Source organism: Globicephala melas, chromosome 8, assembly GCF_963455315.2.
Source record: "Globicephala melas chromosome 8, mGloMel1.2, whole genome shotgun sequence".
NCBI lineage: Eukaryota > Metazoa > Chordata > Mammalia > Artiodactyla > Delphinidae > Globicephala > Globicephala melas.
The window spans coordinates 88,019,497-88,047,383 of record NC_083321.1 but is presented as its reverse complement, the minus strand read 5'-3'; the positions used below and the strand labels follow the sequence as shown (position 1 = coordinate 88,047,383).

The following is a 27,887-nucleotide window of genomic DNA, read 5'->3' as shown; positions in this document are numbered from 1 at the left end:
GCTCACGTATTTGAAGTTTAGCCTTATGGGGAGCTTTAATGTGGTGACTTTGACCTGCAACTTGAAAGACAGACGTTCCACACTTGATGCTCCGTTAGTTGTGGAAGAAAATAAAAAGCATATCACCTCATAAAACAAAGGTCAGTAACACTTCCCATAAATTCCAGGTCCACAATCTTACACCTTAGCAAATTATGTTTAACACATACATATTATTGTTTTTTTCCCTTTGGCTTATTTAACTGTTAGTTGTCAAGATGTAAGTATTGTGTGCATATGTTTATTTATTGGTTTGTGGAAAAGCCAATTGTTTCAAGTAAGCTCCTAGGAAAAATACTCGGTTTAACTTGAGTTGGCATTATTGTGAAATGTAAGTCATTTAATAAAGATAGACTAGTGGTTATGGTGCAGTTATTGATAGTCTTTAAAGGATTCTAATCACTATCTGAGGACTGATAGCAATCTGTATTGAAATGTTCCCTATTTGTGATAAAATGAAGGGAAAAGTAATGAGTTTTTCCTAAAGTTAATGCACTCACTTTAAAAGATTCTTTTATTCTGTTACTATGTCATAAATTTTTTGATGTTAACTTGTCCTCTCAAGAAACAAAAAATATAAAATTTTTTAGATTTTTAATGTCCTTACTTGGTAAAATGTAAAGTTATCCACTCAGTGTTTATCTCTTCTTCATTATTGTCATTGTTGTTGTTATTATTCTTAATGGTTCATCAAATCCAAAAGTCTGAGAAATACTGACCTAATTCCTCTCCCAGCCTTCACATTGTATGATATCTAAACAGGTAGTTATCTAGTTGTTAAAATATTTCCAGGAAAAAATGATTCCACCTAATACATAAATGTTTACATCAGATTAAGAGAACAGCAGAGACATTTTATTTTTTAAATCTTTTCTCCATTGTATAAGCTACATGAGTGAGAATAAGTGAGAGGGCACACAGCGTTATAGTTGTCTGGTGCTTTAGAATATTCAAAGAATGAGGACACGGGGAGGGGGAAGGGTGAGCTGGGACAAAGTGAGAGAGTGGCATGGACATATATACACTACCAAATGTAAAATCGATAGCTAGTGGGAAGCAACCGCATAGCACAGGGAGATCAGCTCGGTGCTTTGTGACCACCTAGAGGGGTGGGATAGGGAGGGTGGGAGGGAGACGCAAGAGGGAGGAGATATGGGGATATATGTATAGCTGATTCATTTTGTTATACAACAGAAACTAACACACTATTGTAAAGCAATTATACTCCAATAAAGATGTTAAAAATATATATATGCTCTTATCTAGGATCTCACAAAAAAATAAAATATTCAAAGAGCTGTCATCATCTCATTTAATCTTCACAAACAACCCTGTGAAGTAGGTAGGACATAGAGACATTTGGGTTGCTCTATGTCAAAGGAAAAAATGTTTGTCCCAAAAGTAAGAAATGGGTGAATTATGCATTATATATCTTTATAGCTGGAGAGAAATAATTGGCAATGGACCATTTAAAATGAACTTGCTTAGTGTTCTACTTATTTAAATCACAGTTTACTTAATGCTTTTGTGTTAATTGGCCCGATTGGACAACACAGAGGATAAAAACTTATTTCAGTTTCAATCGTGTATAGTCTTATCATACACTTTTTATATATATATAAATTTATTTATTTATTTATCTATCTATCTATCTATTTATCTTTGGCTGCGTAGGGTCTTCATTGCCGCGCACGGGCTTTTTCTAGTTGCTGCGCTTCTTAAATGTGCTTTTTTTTTTTTCTTTTGATAGTCACTGCACCAAGCACCTTCAGCCATCCTATCTTAGACTTCCTTTGTAATCACTGCTGTGGACATGATGTTTTATGACCTTATGAAATGAAAACTCTATCTTGTTAAAAACAAAAACAAGCAAATAAACAACGACAACAAAAACACCTCAACTAGCTGCTTATATAAGCATTTTGTTTCCTAACTCTAGAACCCCTCTGTTTCCATACAGTCTCTGTATTGGCAAAAAAGCAAAAACAAACAAAAATCACCTTGTTAATTCCCTTGCTAGCAAGGTAATACAATTTAGCACATGTTCAAGAGAAAATTGTCTAAGAAACTTTGTTTCTGCTAGTTACTTTCAAAGCTGTGATAGTAACGCTCTCTTCTTTAAAAGTTTCATTTTAAGTGGTGTGATTACATTATAGGAATTATCTTGTAGGGCTGATTATTCAGCAGTGGTAGATGAGAAAAAAAAATGTGCTGAAGTCTGAGTGGAAAGTTTCAAAAGAGAAAGATTAATGCGAGAAAAGATGCTTCTAATTGACCAAGCAGGTGCTTTTTTTTTTAAGTGCTTGGATGTATTTCGGAAAGAGGTACAAGCTTTGAAGGGCCAGAACTGCAACAGAAGAAATGATTTCATTAAAACCGTGATTTTACATTAAAAGATATTCCCGTATTCTCTGACACTGTATTTCAGGTTCCATTGCCCTAGGAAAGAGCTCACGTTTAAGGCGGGTCTGAGGCGTGCCAGAACAGTCTCCTCCCTCCACCTTCTTCCTCCTTTCTCCAAAGGGCTAGGCACCCTCCTCCCCCAGACGGCTGCTGGATCCGGAGAAGCAGCGGGGAGTTCTGCTACCCAAAGCTTTCTACATTCCTGGCTGTCTGCTTCGGCTGCTGAAGGGCTGCCTTCTATCGGGAAAAGAAAGGGACTTCAAACCTTTCATATAACGTCCTCTCCTAGGAAATTATTGAGCACAGGTAAGAAATATCATTACTCGTTATTTAGAAACCCAGGCATGGCAATTCGAGGTAAATAAATAAGCTAGAAAAGCGATTGAGAGGTAACTTCTCTGACATCACTATGATGGGCGACTAGTCAGTAACAACATAAGGAACATAGCATATTCAGAGGAAAATCTTTTTCTCTCTTTTAGCCAGCCTTGGAGAGTATCACTTCAGAGGAAATGTTCTCAAACTTTTTGGTCTCGTGACCTCTTTATACTCCTAAAAATTATTGAGGATCCTGAAGAATTTTTGTTTCTCTGTGTTTTTTACTGTAGTACTGTCATTTACTGTATTAGAAATTAAAGCTGAGAAATATAAAAAAATAGTGACCTATTAATTTATTTTAAGATAACAATAAGCACATAACATGTTAGCATAAATAACATTTTAAATTACGGATAACTATATATTCCAAAAAAAACTACTATGAAGAGTGACATTGTTTTTATTTTTACAAATCTCTGTAATATCTGGCTTAGAAGACAGCTGCATTCTCATCTGCTTCTGCATTCAGTTTATGCAATATCACTCAAAATGTAGCCCCTGGTAAACTTTATTATACACTCCTGAGAAAATGAGAGTGAAAATGACAAATTACATCTTAGAATTATTATGAAAATCGCTTTGACCTCGTAAACCCCTGAGAATCACTGCTTTAGAGTGTTAAAATAAATAAGCTTCTATTTAAAGGGAGTCTCAACTCTGAATCAACTATTTTAAAAGCAAACAAAAAAATTGCAAAAGGTTGATAATCTTGATGGAATCTGCATCAGCACCCTTAGGCTGGCCTACGTTGGACAATATTATAGCATTCCCCAGGAGAATTTTATTTCACATGAAGGAAGGGCTGAGTAAATATCTCCATTTGAAAGTATAAATAACAAAAATTAGGACACTCTTAAACTCTTCTTTTTGCCTATATCTAGCTATTTCAAGTTCTATTAAATCTTTCTTCAAAAATATCTTTTTAAATCTGGCCTGTCCGTAATATACCTACATGAATATTATGAATTCTTACATGAATATTTATAGTTTCATAGCCTGTCTCTAATCTTTTTCATAATACCCTTGCCAGCTCAGTAATCTGCTTTCCTATTGCCTGTGAGATTAAATACAAACACTTCTATGTGAGTTCCCAAGCCCTCCATATTCTAACCCCACCCTACCTTGTGTTTACTGCAAGACAGCAGAATTGTTCCACTACAGTAAAAAAATAGCTCCAGGGCTTCCCTGGTGGCGCAGTGGTTGAGAGTCTGCCTGCCGATGCAGGGCACACGGGTTCGTGCCCCCGTCCGGGAGGATCCCACATGCTGCGGAGCGGCTAGGCCCGTGAGCCATGGCCGCTGAGCCTGCGCGTCCGAAGCCTGTGCTCCGCAACGGGAGAGGCCACAACAGTGAGAGGCCCGCGTGCCGCAAAAAAAAAAAAAAAAAAAAGCTCCTTTCAACCACCCCCCACCATAATTTTGTGTTAATTATCACATAAATGCTCTTCCACGTTCGCCTCCATCTATTCAGTCAAGCAATCAGGATTAAATTCAATTCTCCTTTTCCCACAAGGCCATTCCAGCAGTTCTATTTTGGCTTCTTGCTTTGAGTCTGTATTTAGCAGTTGATTATATACACCTTTTTTTTTTTTTTTTTTTTTTTTTTTTGCGGTACGCGGGCCTCTCACCGTTGTGGCCTCTCCCGCCGCGGAGCACAGGCTCCGGACGCGCAGGCCCAGCGGCCACGGCTAACGGGCCCAGCCGCTCCGCGGCACGGGATCCTCGCAGACCCGGGCACGAACCCGTGTCCCCTGCATCGGCAGGCGGACCCTCAACCACTGCGCCACCAGGGAAGCCCTATATACACCTTTTATCTTTAACTATTTACCTAAATTTTTACCTGAGTCTTCTTCCACCCCCACTTGTACCACGACCACATACTTACCTTCGTAAGATGGCAAAATTTTGAAGGACGAAATGACTTACAGAACTGAAAATTTAGATTTTGATCTTGTTGCTGTAGAGATGATTACCTGCCTGATTTTAGTGAATTAATTAGGTAACATGCTTCCTCATTTCATCCCATACCTATTCCACAGAATGAGAATTCCAGAGCAAAGATAAACATAATCATTATTGCTTTTCAAGTTCAAGACATTTTTACTTTTAATCTAATAGTATGCTTTTAAACTCCCAGTGGCTTAGCAAAGCTGGTTATATAATAAATATTCCATCAATATGTGTTGTTTTAGAATTATGAGGAAGTGGCTCCTAGGGCATTTGCCACATATAAATAGTTCTCTCTTTGCAGCCTTAACTAGAATCTACAATTACAGAATGCTGGAGCTGGAAAAAAACTTAAATATTGACCATGCAACTCTCTCTTGTCTAAATGAGGAAACTGAGACCCTCAGAATTAAATGACTTGCCCCAGAAAAGATTGGAACACATGTGGTTTAATCTCCATCATGATTTTCTACTGTTCACTAGCCTCTGGCTAGTTTCCAAGGCTTGTATAACTGAAACTTTTTGTTGTTGCAAAGAATCAATTATCGCTGCTTACTCCTGAGAGGATCTATCTGGGGTGGTTTAGAACTCTTTTTTCTTTCAAGTCAATAATCTGAGAATCTTAGATGAAATAGTCAAAACATTTTTATCCAATGGGAACTATAATTTTCACAGATTAGAGTTAAGAAAGCAAAGGAACATGGATGAGAAAGGAAAAGAGGAAAATTAGGGGGGAGGAGAGGAAGAGGAACACAATACTTGTAACCATAGATGTATTGAGATCCAACAAAAAGTGCTAAGAAAATAAAGAATTCAAAATAAACACTCACATGAAATAAAAGAGAAAGTAAAGAAACTACTAGGAAAAGAAAGAAGAGGAAGAATATTAGAGAAATTATTTTATTTTTAAAAATCTGTTTTCAGACTTCCTTCATATTCTTTCCCTTTCTCACTGGCTTTCAGATGGAGTTTAAGTTTTAAGACAGAAAAAAATTTCTGCCATTCCCTTTACACACTGTTGTCATGGCGACAAGGCTTATAGCAAACATTTATTTAACATTTATTGAGCTCCTACTCTGTATAAGCTCTTTCCAGGTGTTAAAGATTGAAAAAACAAGACAACTCATTGCCTTAGAGAAACTCAGATGGAAGTCGGCACACCTATTTGTAATCTTAATTAAGGGTAATAAGAGGTATTTTAGAAGCATGAACGTGGGGAGGGGGATGTGGGCACTGAGGAGAGAATGATTAGCTAGGAATGGAGGAGTCAGGGAAGTTTTCCTAGAGGAGATATTTGACCTGTGACTTAAAGGATAAAGGGTGAAGAAGGGTTTGGCAGGCAATAAAGGGAGGGGAAGTTCTGGCCTGGCAGGGGAAATAAATGAGTACAGCATGGAGTGAGTGAGAATCTGAAAGCAAGAAAACCAAGTAGAGGAATATTAAATAGAAAATACCAGAAGTGACAAGGACTAGATTTAAAATAGCGCTGGTGGAGATGGAGAGGAGATACCAAATTCTAGACACATTTCTGAGTTATAATCTACAGTATTTTTGAGACAGGAGAAGCTTAGACAAAAGAGTTGAGAAGGACTCCCAGGTTTCAGTTTGGGACAGGTTATTTGGACATACTTTAGAAAGTAATTCATTAGTATATCTTACAGTTGGAACTGTGGATCTGGAGCCAGAAATTGAAATTTGCAAGTTATATATCCCCCAGTAACCGCCACCCTCTCTCTTTATAGCTAAACTTCCTGAAAGAATAGTTTATATTCACTGTCTTTACTTTTCTTTTTCATCCCATTCTGTCCTAGATCTTTGTCCACCTGCCTTCCGTTCCTCCACTTTCCCTAAACTGTTCTACTGATACCAAAACTTCCTAATTGCCAAATTCAATGAACAAGTTTAAGCTTGTATCTAAATTATGGACTGCAGCTTCAGACTCCAAGCAGCTCCTCTTGACGTTCCTTTGGGTTTTTTTGTTTGTTTGTTTGTTTGTTTTTGTTTTTGCGGTACGCGGGCCTCTCACCGCTGTGGCCTCTCCCGTTGCGGAGCACAGGCTCTGGACGCGCAGGCTCAGCGGACATGGCTCACGGGCCTAGCCGCTCCACGGGGCATGTGGGATCCTCCCAGACCAGGGCACGAACCCGTGTGCCCTGCATCGGCAGGCAGACTCTCAACCACTGCGCCACCAGGGAAGCCCTCCTTTGTTTTTTGACTTCTGTGTTATCTCTTAGATTTGCAAAACTGAATTATTTTCCACTCAAGCCTGTCTCTCATCCTGTTTTCTTAATGAGGTAACCACTCAACAAATTGCCCAAGCCAGAAACTTTGAAGTCATCCTCAGTTCCCCCTTCTTCCATTTGACCCACAACCAATCAGCTAAAAAATCCTGCTGTTTAAGCTCTCTTGAATCATCCCCACAACCACTGCCTTAGTTTGTAGCCTCATGAACTCTTAACTGTTAAAATTGCTTCTGCAGTTGTTTTCTGGCCTCTGTCCAACTTTATCCCATCAAATCCGTTCTCTACACTGCTGCCAGAGTGAGGTTTTTGAAACATAAATTTGACCATGTCTTTCTCCTACTGAAAGTAAGTCAGTACTTTCAGAAAAAAAGTTCAAACTCTTTAGCCTGCTTAAACAAGGACTTTATAATCTGACTCTCCTTTACAAGCTTTTGGCAAACAACTACACTGCAAGTTACATTTTATCTGAATTGAACTAGTCAGAATCAAACTAATTTAATATAAAAATAATAGTCTCACTTTATAGGCAAAATGAAATATGTGAGCTCCAAATGAAATAGTTTATCTAGAATGACAATTTCAAAGCTGGTAGGCCAAGTGAGTTGTGAACTGTTGACAATATTGCCACATGGAAGTGTCTTGTATACCTGGTAGAAATAGCTGCTTTCATGTCATTATAATGTAAGCTCAGCTATTCTTTAAATACCTCAGAAGTTCTTGAGACATAACAGCTTATTGTGGTATTATTTTTTAACAGTTATTACTATTATAATTTTAGATATTTTTTCATTTATTCATTCATTCAGCAAACATTTATCAGACGTCTGCTATGTACCAGGCACCATTCTAGGTACTTGGAATACAAAACTGAACGTAACAGAGGTTCTTTCTCTTATGGAACTTACATTCTAGCAGGGGAAAAATAATAAAATAATAAAGAATGTGCTAACAAACCATGTTAAAATATTTGAGGCCAGATTTTGATGAAATTGTCAAGAAGGTATAATTTTTCTTTGGGAATCTCAGCCATTTATTTTCAATATCCCCACCCCCACCCCTGCCATGATGCCCTTTCATCAAGGCACTTAGATATTCCAAAAGCTTATTCTTTCTCTCTTTTGTTTTTTTATTTAAACAATATATATAGAGAAGCCTGTGGTTCTCTACACAGGTTTCTCTATAGATATTGTTTAAATTAAAATATAAAAAAATTTTTAAATAAATTAAAAACCATACGTATGTTTGTGTATATATATATATATATATATATATGCTTATATATTATATATGAACTGAATCTAGATAAAACTGTTAAATAGCCACCAAATAGAGAGTTGGTTCAAGATGGTGCCCTCAGAAGATCTGGAACTAACCTCCTGCCACAGACAGCAGATCTACAGCTACATATGGATCATTCCCTCTGAAAAAGACCTAAAAACTAGCTGAAATCTCCTCCAAAAAAAAAAAAAAAGCCACATCTAGATGGGTAGGAGAGGGAGAGACATGGTCTCACCAAAAAACATACCTATGGTGCAGCAACCCACAATCAGGATTGATATCACAAAACAGAGCTACTACCTGAGGAGCAAGAGGTCAGTGCCCCACATCAGGGAACTTGGGAACCGCACCAAAGAGGTGAGCCCCCAGTACATCTGGCTTTGAAAATCAATAGAGTTTACATCCAGGAGAACCAAAAGGCTGTAGGAAACAGAGATTCCACTCTTAAAGGGCTTGTGTGCTGACTCACTCACCACAGGACCCATCACAAAAGTAGCAGTCTGAAAAGCACCATATGTGAAGGAGATTCATTTGCTAATCTTAAAGCATCTGAGGGAGATGCAGGAGCGTTTTGGGACTCTTTCCACCTGGATGGAGGCACTGGCAGATGCTATTTTTGCATTTCCCCTCTATCTTGCTAGCACTGGCACTGGTGGGTGCTATCTTTGCACTCTACCTTTAACCTGCTAACACCACTGGGTACACCACACCCCCACACTGCTCTTGTGGCCCTGCCAAGGTGAGGCATGTGTGCACAGCCCACATGAGGGATGCTCCTCCAGCCCCTAGCTCTGGTGGCTGGAGGGATTGCGTTTCTGGGTCCCATGAATCTGAAACAATCAGGGAGTTCTCTGAAGGCTACCACCCTCAGGGTACTGCACAGACAGCAGACTGTACCTCCAGTCTCCCTGTGAAAAATGACTGATGACTTGTCCTGGGGCTTCAGCCTGAAGGGCACACTTCAGGTTTACCACTCATCTAGAGGCTATAGAAGTGCTCTCAAGGAACACAGGCTGGGGGAACCATCTCTGCACTCTCTTTCGCCTTTGCTACAGTTCACCAGCACCTACCAGAAAAGAGCTCACACACTCTACTGGAGCCCCGATTTTTGCAACTGTAGTCAGAGACACCTTCAGATGGCCAGGTCTGGAGGCTAGCAGAGTTTACAATTGCAGTCCCACAGGGCAATATATATTTGCATATCTTAAAAGCTGCTGCCTGAAGGTCTGGCTTCTAATCAGCCTGAAACTAGGTGCTGACTGACGTCTCCCCCTCTGGAATACCACAGGTCTTGGCACACCCTCAGCACTTGGGACCTATCAAGAATAAATCAGGCTGCATAGACAATCACAAAGGTTGAGTGACAACCAAGAACTAGGGCAAGGTTAAACAGTAAGGTTCATCTCTATACAAGGCCATTCCTTCCAGACTAGGAGAGATAGCTGTTTTGCCTAATACATAAAAACAAACACAGAGGGTCCAGGAAAATGAGGAATGAGAAGATTATGTTCCAACGGAATTAATAAGATAAAACTCCAGAAGAAAATCTTAATGAAAAGGAGATAACTAATTTACCTGATAAAGATTTTAAAGTAACGGTCATAAAGATGCTCATTGAACTCAGGAGAAGAATGGATGAACACAGTAAGAACTTCAACAAAGAGATAGGATAAATAAGAAAGTACCAAACAGAAGTCACAGAGCTGAAGAATACAACAACTGAACTGAAAAATACACTAGAGGGGTTCAACAGCAGACTAGATGAAGCAAAGAAAGAATCAGTGATCTGGAATACAAGGCAGTGGAACTCACCCAAACACAGCAAAAAGAAAAACAAATTTTAAAAAGTGAAGATAGCTTAAGGGACCAATGGGACAAACATCAAGCAGAATTGCATTCACATTACTGGGTTCCCAGAAGGAGAAGAGAGAAAAGGGGGCAGAAAACTTGCTTGAAGAAATAATAGCTGAAAACTTCCCTAACCTGGGGAATGAATCAGACATCCAGATCCGGGAAGTCCAGGGAGTTCCAAAAAAAGATGAATCGAAAGACACCAAGACACATTATAATTAAAATATCAAAAATTAAAGAGAGAATCTTGAAAGCAGCAAGAGAAAAACAATTTGTGATATCCAAAGAAGCCCCATAAGAATATCAGCAGATTTCTCAGCAGAATCTTTGCAGGCCGGAAAAGAGTGGCATGATATATTCAAAGTGCTGAAAGAAAGAAACTTCCAACCAAGAATACTCTACCTGGAAAGGCTATCATTCAGAACTGGAAAAAAGATAAAGTGCTTTGCAAACAAACAAAAGCTAAAGGAGATCATCCCCACTAAACCAGCCTTACAAGAAATGTTAAAGGGACTTTTTTAAGCTGCAAAGAAAGTGCACTAATTAGGAACAAGAAACATATGAAAGTAAAAATCTCACTGATAAAGGTAAATATATAATAAAGGTAGTGGATTAATAACATTAGTATAAAGATTAAAAGGCAAAAGTAATAAAAAATAACTACACAATAACTATTTAAGGGATACAGAAAGTAAAAAGATGTAAAATATGACATCAAAACATAAAATGTTTGGGGAGGAAGTAAAAATGTAGTTTTATAATGCATTCAGTCTTGACTTCTTATCAACTTAAGATATACTCTTTTATATATAAACTGTTACGTGACCCTCATGGTAACCACCAAGCAAAAACCTATAGTAGATACATACCGAAAAAATGAGAAAGGAATCTAAGCATAACACTATAGAAAGTAATCAAACAATAAGGGAAGAAAGAAAAGAAGAAACAAAGAGGAATGATAAAAAAAGAGAAATGAAAACTATTAACAAAATGGCAACAAGTACATAACTATCAATAATTACTTTAAATGTAAAGGAACTAAATTCTCCAATCAAAGACAGAGAGTGGCTGAATGGATAAAAATATAAGAACCATCTATATGCTGCCTACAAGAGGCTCATTTCAGATGTAAGTACACATACAGATTAAAAGTGAAGGGATGGAAAAAGATATTTCATGAAAATGGAAACCAAAAGAAAGCTGGAGTAGCTGTATTTGTATCAGACAAAATAGACTTTAAAACAAAGACTGTAATAAAAGACAAGGATGATCATTACACAATGATAAAGTGATCAACCCAGCAAGAAGATATAACATTTATAAAGATCTATGCACCCAAAACAGGAGCACCTAAATATATAAATCATATATTAATGGCCTTAAAGGGAGAAATTAACAGTAAAGCAGTAAGAGTAGGGGATTTTAATATCTCACTTACATCAATGGATAGGTCATCCACACAGAAAATCAATAAGGAAACATCAGCTTTAAATGACACATTAGTCCAATAGACTTAATAGATATATACAGAACATTCCAGCCAAAAGCAACAGAATACACATTCTTCTCAAGTGCACTGAAGTTCATGTGGAACATTCTCCAAGACAGACAATATGTTAGGCCACAAAACAAGTCTCATCAATTTAAAATGAAAATCATATCAAGCATCTTTTCTCACTACAATGATTTGAAACTAGAAATCAATTACTAAGAAAACTGGAAAGATCACAAATATATGGAGATTAAACAACATTCTACTGAACAACCAATGGGTCAATGAACAAATCAAAAGAGAAATTAAAAAATTATCTTGAGACAAGTGAAAATGGAAAATTAACATGCCAAAACTTATGGGATGCACAAAAGCAGTTCTAAGAGGGAAGTTTATAGTGATACAGGCCTACCTCAAGGAACAAGAAAAATCTCAAGTAAACAATCTAACTTTATACCTAAAGGAAATTAAAAAAGAACAAATTAATCCCAAAGTCAGTAAAAGGAAAGAAATAATAAAAATCAGAGCAGAAACAAATGAAATACAAACTAAAATGACAGTAGAAAAGATCAAGGAAACTAGTGTCTGGTTCTTTGAAAAGATAAACAAAATTGACAAACCTTTAAGTAGACAAGAGGAAAAGACAAAGAGCTCAAACAAAAAAGATCATAAATGAAGGAGGAGAAATTACAACTGATACAAAGAAATACAAAGCATCATAAAAAACTACTATAAACAATTATACAGCAACTAATCAGACAACCTAAAAGAAATGGATAATTTCTGGAAACACACAGTCTTCCAAGACTGAATTGAATCAGTTATCAAAAAACTTCCAACAAAAAATGTCCAGGACAGAAGTCTTCACTAATGAATTCTACCAAACATGCAAAGATTAATACCAATCCTTTTCAAACTCTTCCAAAAAACTGAAGAGAAGTGAATGCTCCCAAACTCATTTTACAAGGCTAGCATTACCTTGATACCAAAATCAGACAAGGAAACCACAAAAAAAGAAAATTACGGACTAACATCCCTCATGAATATAGACGAAAAGTCCTCAACAAAATATTAGTAAACTGAATTCAACAATACGTTAGCAGGATCATACACCATGATCAAGTGGGATTTATTCCAGGAATGCAAAGATGATTCAACATCCACAAGTCAATGTGATACACTAGATTAACAAAATAAAGGATAAAAATCATATGATCATCTCAATAAATGCAAAAGTCTTTGACAAAATTCAACAACCATTCATAATAAAAACCCTCAACAAAGTGGGTATAGAGAGAGTGTACCTCAACATAATAAAGGCCATATATGACAAGCCCACAGCTAACATCATAGTCAACAGCAAAAAGCTGAAAGCTTTTTGTTTAAGATCAGGAACACGACAAGAATACCGCCTATTGCCAGTTTTATTCAACACAGTATGGGAATTCCTAGCTAGGGCAATTCATTAGGAAAAAGAAATAAAAGACATCCAAATTGGAAAGGAAGAAGTAGAACTGTCACTATTTGCAGAAAACATGATTTTATATATAGAAAACCCTACGACTCCAAAAAAAAAAAAAAACTGTTAGAATAAATGAATACAGTAAAACTGCAGAGTACAATATCAATATACAAACATCTGTTGCATTTTTATACACTAACAACAAAGTATAAGAAAGAGAAATTAAGAAAACAATTCCATTTACAATTGCATCAAAAAGAATACAATATCTAGGAATAAATTTAACCAAGGAGGTGAAAGATCTGTATGCTGAAAACTATAAGACATTGATGAAAGAAACTGAAGAAGACACAAATAAATAGAAATATATTCCATGCTCACAAATTGGAAGAATTAATATGATTAAAATGTCCGTATTACCCAAAGTAATATACATATTCAATGCAATCCCTATCAAAATTTCAATGGCATTTTTCACAGCCATAGAACAATAAATCCTAAAATTTGTATGGAACCACAAAAGATTCCAAATAACCAAAGCAATCTTGAGAAAGAAGAACAAAGTTGGAGGCATTACACTCCCTGATTTCAAACTATATTACAAAGCTATATTAATCAAAACAGTGTGGTATTAGCACAAAAACAAACAGATCAATGGAACAAAACAGAGAGCCCAGAAATAAACCCACACATATATGACCAATTAATCTATGAAAAAGGAGGCAAGAATATACAATGGGAAAAGACAGTCTCTTCAATAAATTGTATTGGGAAAACTGGACAGCCACATGTAGAAGAATGAAACTGACCAACTATTTTACACCATACAGAAAAATTAACTCAAAGTGGATTAAAGACTTGAATGTAAGACCAGAAACCATAAAACTCCTAGAAAAAAGCATAGGCAGATATTTCCTTGACATCAGTCTAGCAATATATATATATTTTTGGCTCTGATTCCAAAGGCAATGGCAACCAAAGCAAAACTATACAAATGAGACTATATCAAACAAAAAAGCTTCTGCACAATGAAGAAGCCATCAACAAAATAAAAATTCAGCCTACTGAATGGGAGAAGATATTTGCAAATCATATCCAATAAGGGATTAATATTCAAAATATATAAAGAACACACACAACTCAATAACAACAACAACCACAAAAAACCTGACCTTAAAAATGGTCAGAAGGGGCTTCGCTGGTGGCACAGTGGTTAAGAATCCCCCTGCCAATGCAGGGGACACAGGTTCGAGCCCTGGTCTGGGAAGATCCCACATGCCACGGAGCAACTAAGCCCATGCACCACAGCTACTGAGCCTGCACTCTAGAGCCCGTGAGCCACAACTACTGAGCCCACACGTCACGACTACTGAAGCCCACGCACCTAGAGCCCGTGCTACGCAACAAGAGAAGCCACTGCTATGAGAAGCCCATAGCCCCCACTCGCCACAACTAGAGAAAGCCCACGTGCAGCAACGAAGACCCAACGCGCCAAAAATAAATAAATAAATAATTTTATAAAAAATATTTTTTAAAATGGTCAGAAGATCTGAATAGACATTTTTCCAAAAAAGACATACAGATAGCCAACATGTACATAAAAAAGATGCTCAACATCACTAACCATCAGAGAAATGCAAATCAAAACCACAACGACTTATCATCTCACATCTGTCAGAATGGCTATTATCAAAAGAACAAGAAATGACAAGTGTTGGCGAAGATGTGGGTTAAAGGGAACTCTTGTGCACTGTTGATGGAAATGTAAATTTGTGCAGACACTGTGGAAAACAGTATGGAATCTCCTCAAAAAGTTAAAAATAGAACTACCATATGATCCAGCAATTCTTCTTCTGCTTATTTATCTGAAGAAAACAAAAAACACTAATTCAAAAAGATATATTCACCTCTGTGTTCATTGCAGGATTATTCGCAATAGCCAAAATATGGAAACAATGTAAGTGTCCATCAATGGATGAATGGATAAAGAAGATATGGTATATATAATGGACTACCATTCATAAAAATAATGAAATCTTGCAACAACATGAATACATCTTGAGAGCGTTATGCTAAGTGAAATAAATCAGACAGAGAGATAAATACTACATGATTTCACTTATATGTGGAATCTAAAAAAAAAACAAATGAACAAACAAAACAAAATAAAATAAAGCTCATAGAAAACAGATTAGTGGTCAACGGAGGGGAGGGGGAGGGGGTGGGCAAAATGAGTAAAGGGGATCAAGAGGTACAAACTTCAAGTTATAAAATAAATAAGTTATGGGATGTAAAGTACAGCGTGTAGACTATAGTCAATAATATTGTATTGCAAATTTGAAAGTTACTAATAAGTTGTCTTAGAAGTTCTCATCACAATAAAAAAAAAGATTTTTGTAACTGTACAGTGACAGATGGTAACTAGATTTATTGTGGTGATCATTTCACAATGTATACAAATTTTCCATAATAAAAAGTAAAACAAAACAAAACAAAAAATAGCCATCAACTAGCATTTATTTTGTGTTAGCTTAATTTGGATTAAGTGTTTTCTACTGGGTATTAATTTCCTGCTTCCTCTGTATATGTTTGACCTCAGCAAACTATGCTAGAAAAAATTTGAGTCATTTCTCAACCTCTAAGTATAGACGTATGAACACCCCCATATATACCAATTGACAACTGTGACCCAACCACCTTCCTTGGAGCACCAACCATAAAACTGTCCTCAGGAAACCAACGGACTTCTGAACTCTAGAGGAGAATTTCTTAATCATTTCTGTGGCATGGACCCTCATGGACAATCAGGTGAAGTCTGTGGATCCCTTCTCAGAATCACGCTTTTATATGCATAAAATTAAATACTTAGAATGAGAAAGGAAACCCTTTGTAATTAGAGGGTTATCAAAAAATTTTTAACAAATTTTGAGAAGGTATATATGTGCATCTTTATTAACACATTAACAACAAGATGTCCTGTTGGGACTAATAACTTCCATATATTTCAAAGTAGAAATGAGTTTAAACCATATTTCAAGATCTCTGCAACAATTACAATACAGTAAGAAATATGTATGTCTATTAATGATAGTCACAGGTACTGTGAATAATACTGTGGTTTGTTTCCTACACCATAATGGAAGGAACTGTTAAATTTCAGTTAGAAGTTGGTGAAAATAACTGTGTAATTTTTTCCCCATCCAAGTTCACAGATTTCCCAGATTTAGAACCCCTGCTCCATAAACAAAGATCTGGAAGGATATACACCATACTGGAGTGGGGTTGGGTGGGGTGGCACAAAGGAGAAGAGCAAAAAGAATTTTTAACATTTTCAAATCCTATATTATTTGATGTTTTACAGGAAGATTGTATTCATGTATTACTTGTGCAAAAAGCATAGTATAGTCCAGACTCCAGATCAAAAGCTGCTGTTGCTCAGAGAGAAAGAGAGCCATCAGATGCCAGAGCCCTTCAGCCTCCTCCCACCTAGCCCCCACTCCCAGGTAGAAACACCATTTTTTATCATTGCCTCACCTTTAGCACTTTGACAATGAAGTCACAATCTGCAGTCTCTCACTCACAGGATCCCATTGGTTGTAAGACAGAGATAGAACCAGCCCCTAGTTAAAGGACAGGATTAGGTGTGTTTCTGGCATCCTGTATTTATTCTGATAATATATGTATATTTCCACCAAAATACTGGAACAATAATTCAGTTCAATAACGGACCACACATCCACCCTTTATAACATTGTTTAATGAGAAAATGCTTTCTAGATTCCGAATATCTAATGGTTTGCGAAAGAACATTTGAACTTGTACATTCATAAACTGAAGATTCCTAGCATTTATTAAATGTCCAGAGTGTTCGTCAGCATGCTGGATTTCTGAAATTGGAGGTAGAACAAGGCAATAAGTGGTAAAAGATTCCTTTTGTGTAAAAGGAACAATCACTACCTTTTAACAGATGACTCTTTGCTTTCATTAGGAATAAAGATGGCTGCTGACCCAGTAGAAGACAATTGCATCAGCTTTGTGGAAATGAAATTTATTAACAATACACTTTACTTTGTAGGTAAGTTCAAAACCGTAGGCCAAATACAGGGTTTAGATAAATGTATTCAACTAGAAAAGATGTTGTAAGGTGAACTATTAAGTGACTTGTTTTTTGTCACCAGATTCCATTGTAACACTAATGACACACTTCTCTTGAAAAAAAAAAAAATACTGGATCTCTAGAAATTAACCATAACATATCCAAGGTCCCAGCACGTTGTCCTGCCACATGTCCTGGCACTTAGTTAGTAGTAGCCTACTCACAAGGTGGCTGCAGGTGCACGTCATGAAAATCCCAGAAAATTGGATATACGATTTCCCAAAGCAACCTGGCAAATTATGTAAGAGATACATATCTGAAATCTAGAGTTCTGTGAGTTATACCATTTTATGTAAATACATTTGACAAATAAAAACAGATTCTTATGATTAAACTTCCTTGGGCAGTTTAGTTTCATTTGAAAGCTTCATAGAAAGTTCTTAGGTGACTTTCCATTGAAGCAATACATTTAAGAGTAAAATCTATCACTTTATAAAATTTCTTTTTCGCTACAATTTTCAATTTATAAACCCTAGATTTAGGTTTTATATCTAACATACCTGAGATCACACTAAGTCTAATTAGCTTCATTTTATGGGACCTTTTGGATGATTATATTATATTTTTATGGGGCCAACAAAAGCCATCACCAGTAAGACAGGGGTTAAAGAATGCAGAGGGGCAGAAAAGAGTAATAAAAGAGAAGGGTGAGAGGAAATTGAGTAGAAATATAGAATTTAACATATTTTGTTTCTCTTTTTTCCCCTTTAGCTGAAAGTGATGGTAAAGTATAAATTTATTTCTCTTTCTTTGTAAAAATAAATAGCTACTTGAGTAAGCGTCCCACCAGCACATCCATATCACCATTCTCAGCTGAAAAACTGGTACCAATCTATTTGAGAAGCTAATATTCCCTCAAAGAAATGTGGACTCAGTAGCACTGCCTTGGAATAAAGATGACTATAAGGGAATTTCTAATAAAATACGCTTCTCTACATCTTAGGAAATTCTCAGCTGTTAGAATCTACAAAACAGACCTTGCCTGTTACATAGATCCTGAGATTAGCAGAAAGTCATGGATTCTCTGGAGTACATAGGAAAAGGGGTTGAAGCATGAGAATTGTTGTCCAAAATCAGGAACATCTTCCTTCTTCAACCTTCCCTCTCAGAAGTGCTCTGAAAAGAAGCCTGGGAGGCTCCCAGGGTTCAGAGAATTCTGGAAGTAGAGGAGATGGGGGAAAGTAGAGCAAACAGACCTATTAGGTTGAGTCATTGTCTTCCTAAGCAGATGTACCCATTCCTTGTCCTGTTGGCATTCAGGGAGGATCATACGTGTATAAAGCCTATGATCCTCTAACGCAGGGGTCCCCAACCCCTGGGCCGTGGACCAGTACCAGTACCGGTCCACGGCCTGTTAGGAACCCAGCCGCACAGCAGGAGGTGAGCAGAGGGTGAGGGAGCGAAGCATCACCTGCTGCTCTCCATCACTCGCATTACCGCCCAAACCATCCCGCCACCCAAACCACGGCCCCAGTACGTGGAAAAATTGTCTTCCAGAAACCGGTCCCTGGTGCGAAAAAGGTTGGGGACCGCTGCTCTTACGGACCCCCAGATTATTAAAGGTCATTAGTTTTTCATACTTTTCCTTAAAAAGCACTTTCTCCATTCTTAAGATGATCCTTACTGGACTGGAAATATACAACAGGAACTTTTGAAAAATACTATTCCTTCCAGTTTCTTTTCCAGATTTATTGAAATGTTATTGTCATATAGCTCCTCATGTTTCTTAAAGATTGCCCTACTTCCATTTATTTGATTCAATAAATATTGGCATCTGTATCTCTGGCACTATGTTAGGCCCTACAATACAGTTGTGAGCAAAACACAGTTCCTATAGGGGGAAGCAGGCACATTAGGGAGGCAAATGGAATGTGGTATGTTAAGTGTTATGAAGGCACAGATGCTATGGGAGCACATAGAAGGGCACCTAATTTAGTCCAGTAGATTCTGGGAGGGCATTTTGAAAGAGGAACAGAATTGAAGAGTAAACAGGGTTAGCCAAGAGAAGGTATTCTATGCAGAGAGAAGAACATATGCAAAGATCAAGATATGAAAGAAAGCATGGTGTGAGGAATTAAGAGTAATTCAGAATGGGAGTAGAGTAAGAGTAGGAAAATGGTGAGAGAAGAATGATAAATAGGGTGCAGATCGAGAAGGTTCTGTTATTCCACGATATGGAATTTGGACCTTATCTTTGGGGCAATGATGATTCATTAAGCACAATATGTATGATCTAGGATACAGATTAGCTTGCTGTAACAAAGAGATCCAAAAATACAGTAACTGAATAAGATAGAAAATATTTCTCTCAAATACGAATCCAAGTAGGCAGTTCAGTATTAGTATGGCTGGATGCAGCCTGATGATGTTGGAATCTAAAGTTTCTTCTGTCTTCTTCCATTCCATCATCCCTAGTTGTTGAACTCATTTACATACTTGAAAATCATCATTACACTTCCTGGGTCCATATCCCAGCTAGCAAGAAGGTGTTCAAAATAAGAGGAAGACAGGCCCACTCCTTTTAAAAGCTCTATTTAGAAGTTGTAAACATCAAATCCACTCATACTCCATTGACTAGAATTTAGTCATATGGCACCAACTGCAAGGAAAATATGGAAAATATAATCTTTATTCTGGGAGGCAGTGTCATTCATTAAAATTCAAAGATAACATGATTGTATCTCTGAATTTTAACTTTAATTAAAATTGAATTTTAATTCCTTCTGGCTTCAGTATAAAGAATTGCTGTGGGGGCAAAAAAAGAGGGGAGGGGAATGCCAATTAAAAAGCTATTATTGTAGTCCCTATAAGAAATCATGGCGACATGAATTAAGGTAGGCACAGTGGGGTGCCATTGAAGAGCAGTGAATGGATTTTAGGAAAACTTGGAAGAATCAACAGGACATGGATTTGGAAGGGGATGGAAAGAAAGACAGAAAAGATGATGCCTATGTTTTTTCACGTAGGCAATTTGTACCATTAAGTGAAATAAGAAATGCAAGAGGAAGAGCAGGGTAGAGAGGTTTGCAGGGCAAAGAGGAAGACAGATGATGAATTTATTGATGATGAATGATGATATCTGTGGAACATCCTAATGGAGATGTCCAATAGATTCTTGGACATGTGGTTCTAAACTCAGGAGAAAATATGGGGCTGGATATACGGATGTAGGAGACATACATACAATAGAAATTACATCTGAAGCTATAAGAATAACATGACAAATCAGAGGAAATGTGCAGCATGAGGAAGTAAAAGCCAAGGACTACACTCTGAGGAATACCTACATTTAAAGGATTCAGTAGAAAGAGAAGCTAATAAAGAACAGATCAACCAAAGAGGAAGAAGAAAAACAGAGAATGCCACAGAATCCCAGGAGAGCATTTCAAGACAGAGATAATAGGCACTGTGTTGAATTTTGTAGCCTTGAAAACCAAGAGCCAGAAAGTATCTATTACATTTAGCAACAGGGAGTTTGGTGATCTCAGTGAAAGCAATTTGATGGAGAAATGGAGCCAGTGAGGAGAAGCTTGCAATGAGTAGAAGGGTGAATAGAAAGTAAGGAAATGCTACATACAGTTCTTGCCAGAATCTTGGTTGTTAAAAGGAGGAGAGAAACAATACTAGCTACAAAGTGGGATTCTGTTGATGGAGGTGTTTTAAATCTCAAAATGTAAAGCCTTATGTTTTTCTGATTATAAAAATAATTTGTTTATTATAAATAATTCAGGCAATGAAGATAAGAAAATGAGAAACTAAAATATGAAAAAAACCCAAAATATTCATTTCTATCATTTTGATGTTTTATATATATATATAAAATACTATACCTAAGCTTCTTTTTCTAGTTTAATACACATGGACATCTTTCCATGGCAATGAATAATTACAATTATATTAAATTCATGATAATTCATAGTAAGGGCATATCAAAATTTATTTGATCGATTCCCAATTGATGGACATTTAAGTTATTTCCACTTTGTTTTTATTATTAAAGTGTTCCCATAAGCATTCTGGTAGAGAAATATTTACACATTTCTCTAATGTTTCCTTAGGATAAAATCCAGGAAGTAGAATTGCTGAGTTGATGGAAGAGAGGGAATAATTGATAAATCAAAGTTTAATTGAAAGTACATGCAGAGCACAAATGGGGTGAACCTTAGGTAGCAGAAGATCCACCTTTTTCACATGTCCCTTGGGACAAGAGGGTAGAGAAAATAACAGGTGATGCCATAGTTAAGTTTGTAAGTGGAGTAGCAGGAAATCATTTGCTGAAAGTGAAAGCAGAGGTGATGATGCAGAGATCCTGAGGAGAATGAAGAAGGCTTGAAATTGAAGCTATGGACTATGGAAGAGAATGCGGAACTGGAAAAGAAGTATTGACAATTGATGTGTTTGTTATGGCGCCAATTTGCACATTTGTATGATTGTTTACCAGCAGCGCACTCAGCAGCCAGGTTTAGAGTTTTGTAGTAAAAGGCAAATGAGTTTGGGATTTAAGATACTGGCAAAAGTGTAGATAAAATGATGAACCATGAGGTCCAGGCTGCATAGAGAAGAAAGGGAAGACAGGAAGAGGTTAGATAGGAAGAAAATGTAAGAATCAGGAAGACTCAGTAAAGTGGAAGAGAAGTATAAGAAGACTAAAAGGATAGGAGATTGTGGTCAAAAGTAGGATATTTGAATTTAAGATTTCAAAAGTAGCGTGGTTCTGAGTGATAACAAGAATCAAGGTATGCCCCTGGAAGTGGGTAAAACACTGTGCAACTTTACCTTAGCTTCTATAACAGAAGATAGTGATTGTTATTGAAAACTGGAATATATAATATGCTTATTTGTAAATTTAGAAAAAAAAGATTATTTTTTAAATGAGATTTCATGTGTGTTGTAGAAGACCTGGAATCAGATTACTTTGGCAAGCTTGAACCTAAGTTCTCAGTCATACGAAATTTGAATGACCAAGTTCTCTTCATTAACCAGGAAAGTCAACCCGTCTTTGAGGATATGCCTGATTCTGACTGTTCAGGTATTTTTTTATATACATTTGTAAACATGGAAATGACAAGCTACTTCTTCCCATTCCATTTAACTGACTACATTTTCTGTGATAGACCTAATGCTTACATGAAAAGTCATGGTAGTAGTAATTTCACTTACAAGAAACTTTATAGGGTATCCATAATTTTTAGTTGGGCTGAAAAATTGATACAATAAAGATAGTGCTGGGGTCATGATCTTTGAGCCTACATTTGGATCACCTTCCCTTCACTGTAATTGCATTAACTGTATATGCTCTCCATTGAGTTGGATCCTTAATACCTGCTGGTTATAGCTGAAATTGCTGATAACATTTTCAGAAGTCAAAATTAAATATAAATATACAAGCACTTCTAATAAGTCTGTCTTCCACCAGAAATTTAGAGTGCCTTAGAAAATGAATAACTTTATGTGCCTTCCAAGGAATGAATTTCAAATAACAGAGTTTAGGCAGAGTTGAAAAAGTGAATGATGTACTCTTGAAACATGCTGAAGTTTTACCTTAACAGATAGAGCTTTAATATTCTCTTTAGCGTTTAAAAGCTAAAGACAATCTTTTAGAATTCAGAATATCTCTAAAACACTATAAAAGTTGCTGCATTTGTATTATAATACATATTTAAATGTGTTTTAAAGAATATGTGTATCACTGTGTATAAGTCTCCTTCTGCTACATGGCTGAATCTCAGAGTGTGGGATTGGTAATAGTCCTATTAAGGATTATCCTTTGGCTAATTTCCCTAAATGCTTATTTGGAAAAATTCTTCTAACTAGTGTTCTCATTTGTGAATGTTTATTTTAGATAATGCACCCCAGACCATATTTATCATATGTATGTATAAAGACAGCCTCACTAGAGGTCTGGCAGTAACCATCTCTGTGCACTGTAAGAAAATTTTTACCCTCTCCTGTAAGAACGAAATTCTTTCCTTTAAGGTAAGACTGAGCCTTAATTTGTTTTAGTTATACTGATGTGCAAAATTAGAAAACCAAAATATCCCCAGTCCAACCTTTTGTCTAGAATAAGGATAGCAAGAAGTAGAGAACCATTAAAATAGACAGTTACTAAAAACTGTCAAGCTCTTTAACCTACTGTAGTAACATCATGGTTTTTCTGAGCCTGCCGTAGGGAGGAAGAGGATCAACACTTGTTTCATAACCTAGGTCTTCTGAACAATTAATCTATAGATTAATAATAATACAGAATATATATATATATTATCATGTTTAAGAACTGCATGTGACTTTCCAGAATAAGTCCTGCTACACAGCATGAAGTTAATCGTTCTTCTGTAAACCCTCTACTTTGTAAATTATGATGATAATATTTTAATCCCTAATTTTTTGTTTTTTGTTTTTTTTGTGTGTGGTATGCGGGCCTTTCACTGCTGTTGCCTCTCCCGTTGCGGAGCACAGGCCCTGCGGCAATGGCTCACGGGCCTAGCTGCTCCGCGGCATGTGGGACCTTCCCGGACTGGGACACGAACCCGTGTCCCCTGCATCGGCAGGCGGACTCTCAACCACTGCGCCACCAGGGAAACCCAATCCCTAATTGTTTTGTTCCTACTTCTTAGCCTAAGTCTATGTTAGGCTACAACTTTCAGCTTTCAGTTGATGTATGTTATTTTTAATGTTAATCTAAGTGAACAAAATTAATAGGATCTGTTGTAAAAGCAATGGTATAATGTATCTCAAAGCCAGGTATAAATTATTTCTGACCACTGCTTTTTTCTCTATCCTCCATCATTATTTTTCTCTATTTTTTCCATTATTATTAGATAAACAACCATTAACTGTAGATATGGGTTGACCCAGAAAACTTTCCTCCCAATGAAAGCAGGCAGGGTATGCTCACAAATTGACAGTGTTTCAAAGGTGAATCCCATGTCTTGAAGGCTTTCTGAGTGGGGATTTGCCAATAAAGAACCGCAATAAAGATCACCCAGTTCCCACTGAAAGTTAGAGTATGACTTTCGTAGACATGCCAAGGGGCAACTTGGGAGGGAGGAAAAAGCCACTCTAAAATGTAATGCAGATAAGATTAGTGTATCTGTAACAAATAGAGCCTCCAAACAAATCCCTTAGCCATCCCCTTCCAAGCAGAGTACCACCTCTTCAGGTGACAATTTGAAGTCCCGCTCCCTGACCTGACAGGTAGGAAGCTCAGTTATTGTAATGGCGTTAGAAGCCTGGAGGTGGACAGGCAAGGTGGAGAGGATTAAGCATGTTGTTTCTTACCAACAAAATCAGAAGGGAAAGAGGGAGATGGCCAAGCTGAAGCCATGTGGGATAGAGGAAAACTAATTCAGCTGCAGAGACAGAGTCAGAAACTGGGAAAAGCCTGATCTATATATAAGTAGATTCTTATTGAGAGACTGGGGAGAGTGTCAAGAAGATGGAAAAAGTGCTTGGCAAATAATAGAATTAATTAATTCTATTATTAATTAATTATAATTATAATTAGGGAGAACTAATTAATCCTCTCCTTAATTCAAGACTCACACTTATTGATAAAGGACAAAGGTCAAGAGTTATGGCTATAAGTTCCACAATTGATTGAGAAGTTTGGGGAAAAAAACAGGTTCTTTCAGGCATCTAAGGAGGATGCTGGGATGCTATTTTGGGTCTGAAGGTCTCTCTGTCAGTCCTTAGGATCATGAAGATCTTTGCTTCCAGAGGGTCAAAATTAAGTTCAAATTTTCTGCTGGTTCTGGGATTAACATGGAAAGAACCTGAGGTGGTCCTCACATTTCTAGTCCATCCTGAAAGTAGGCATGATGCAAAAATAGGAAAAGTGCCCGCAGTACTGTCAGTTAGGTGACCAGCCGGATTATAGTTTCAAGTGATCTAGCCATTCTTAGGAAATCCCTACTCCGCAGCTGAGATATAGGAATCACCATCTGGCCTCCCAGGGCAAGGTCCAGCCAAGAGACAGACTACTTTCAGGATAGAAACTCAGGACTACTATGGAACTGGAATGCTTGGCAGGGAAGCACCAAAAGCTGCTAACTAAGCCCTAGAACAAATAATGGGTCTATTTATAGCCAGTTTCTGTTCTAGGCTCCACTGAAGGAAGCAGCTGGGATTACTGCCACTTCCTGCCTCTCTCACTGTTGGTTCACAAACTGGAGCTACCCTAGGCCTATGGGTGGAGGTCATCAATGTCTTTAGCTGTGAATGGCTGGAGAAGACAGGAACTGATATTAGCCTAAAAAGGTTGTGGTCTTTGCTGGAACTCTACTTCATCTTAAGCAAATATGAACTCCACTTAATGGGAGAGGAGAGAAGGAAATCATCTGATGGATATATTGGGAAAAACTAGAGGCCTGGACCTGAATGTGCATTCCATAGTGTTATAAGCCAAAGTGGACAAGAAGAATGGGAGGTTAGAAATTAAGAGGGAAAGGAGATCAGTATTCCTATAATCAGAGATTTTTTTTCTTAACTCTTGAGAATATAAACCTCTTTAGTTCTGTGTAGTAATATATTTCAAAATAAACTGCACATATTCATATTGGTCGTGACCTAAAAAAATTAAGTAATTTTTTTTCTCTATAGGAAATGAGTCCTCCTGATAACATTGATGATGAAGGAAGTGACATCATATTCTTTCAGAGAAGTGTTCCAGGACATGATGATAAGATACAGTTTGAGTCTTCATTGTACAAAGGATACTTTCTAGCCTGTAAAAAAGAGAATGACCTTTTCAAACTCATTTTGAAAAAAAAGGATGAAAATGGAGATAAATCTGTAATGTTCACTGTTCAAAACAAGAACTAGATATTAAAATTGCATAATTTGAACTTTCTGAGTTTTTGTGTTTCAAAAGGGTTATGAGTTCGAACCTACAATTATAATGATGAAATAAAATGAATACTGATCTCAAAAAATACTACTGAGAAATGAATAATAAGCTTTCATGAAATTGAATGGACTTCCTCCTATCCAGGTGAATACAATATTTGTATAATGTAAAAAGAATGCATAGTTTGAAAACACATTCTACAGTGTTAATGGAAAGTAGATTATATTCAATAGAAGTGTTTTGAATATTTTGGGTTATTGGTCCTAATGATGAATAAAACTGATATTTGAATTTTCTAGTTTTTAAGAAAATAATTAAATCCTTAAAGATTTCAAGCTATAAACAGTGATTCACCATGTAGTCTTAATCTATTACCTCATGCTTTGCCTTTTTGTTTGAAAAACTATTCCAACCTCTCTCCAAATATACTTCACAGAGATGTTGTGAGAAATCATATGACTTTCTGGAAATTGCTTTCAATTACTATAAAGTTGCAGAGAAAGATTATGTGTAAAGCAAAATTACATAAGCATTTGTGTGAGGGAATAAACAAGGAAGAGTATTTCAGTTCAAGAATTAATGCTTTGACTCAAGTTATGAATAAAAGGTATCATAGTTACTGGAAATTTTTTTTTAAAACCTTAAAGATTTTATAAAGAGACCACTTCACTTGACTAATTTTTTTTTTCTTTCTGGTATGCGGGCCTCTCACTGTTGTGTCCTCTCCTGTTGCGGAGCACAGGCTCTGGACGCGCAGGCTCAGTGGCCATGGCTCACGGGCCTGGCCTCTCCGCGCACGCGCGGCACGTGGAATCTTCTCGGACCGGAGCACGAACCCGTGTCCCCTGCATCGGCAGGCGGACTCTCAACCACTGCGCCACCAGGGAAGCCCCACTTGACTAATTTTTGCATTTCTTCCAAAGTCAGGATATCTTTAAAAGTCAGATTTCTCCTGAATCCAGCAACATATAAAAAGGATTATACACTCTGATCAAGTACCATTCAATCCAGGAATGCAAAGATGGTTTAATATTCTAAAATCAATTAATGTAATATGCCATATTAATAGAATAAAGGATAAAAACCCACAATCATCTCAATAAATGCAGAAAAAGCATTTAACAAAACCTAGTTCATAATAAAAATTCTCAACAAATTTGAAAGAGAATTTCCTCAATGTGATAAACAGCATCTATGAAAAGCAAATGCTAATATCATACTTTAATGGTAAAAAAAAAAAAATGCAAGAATTTCAGCTCTTGCAACTTCTGTTCAGCATCATGCTGGAGGTTCTAGCCAGTATAATCACAAGAAAAAGAAATAAAAGTCATCCAGATTAGAAAGGAAAAAGTAAAACTGTCTTTATTTGTGGACAACATGATTCTAAATGTAGAAGATCCTAAGGAATATACACACGTGTGTGCACACAAACCCCTATTAAAATTAATAAACAAGTTCAGCGAGGTCACAGAAGATTAATATACAAAAATAAACTGTATTTTTATATACAAGAATGAACAATCTGAAAATAAAAATAAGAAAACAATTCCATTCACAATAGTATTTAAAAGAATAAAATGCTTATGAATAAATTTAGCAAAAGAAGTGCAAGTCTTGAACACTGAAAATTTCAAAACATTGCTGAGGAAAATTAAATATAATCTAAATAAATGGAGAGACATTTCACATTCACAGTTTGGAAGACCCAATATTGTTAAGATGGCAGTTCTTCCCAAATTGATCTATAGATTCAACTCAATCTCCATCAAAATTCCAGCAGGCTATTTTGCAGAA

The 27,887-nt window shown here is 36.8% G+C and overlaps 1 protein-coding gene across 1 annotated transcript; it reads left to right on the top strand.

Annotated features, from left to right (window-relative positions):
• Nucleotides 1-110: 110 nt before the first annotated feature.
• Nucleotides 111-26,780, top strand: IL18 (interleukin 18). Its single transcript, XM_070046194.1, has 8 exons — nucleotides 111-140; nucleotides 2,563-2,748; nucleotides 16,454-16,595; nucleotides 17,081-17,167; nucleotides 17,960-17,971; nucleotides 22,143-22,277; nucleotides 23,091-23,224; nucleotides 25,847-26,780. The coding sequence occupies exons 4-8, from the start codon at nucleotides 17,089-17,091 to the stop codon at nucleotides 26,066-26,068; spliced, it is 582 nt and encodes a 193-aa protein (XP_069902295.1). The 5' UTR covers nucleotides 111-140; nucleotides 2,563-2,748; nucleotides 16,454-16,595; nucleotides 17,081-17,088; the 3' UTR covers nucleotides 26,069-26,780.
• The last annotated feature ends 1,107 nt before the right edge of the window (nucleotides 26,781-27,887 follow it).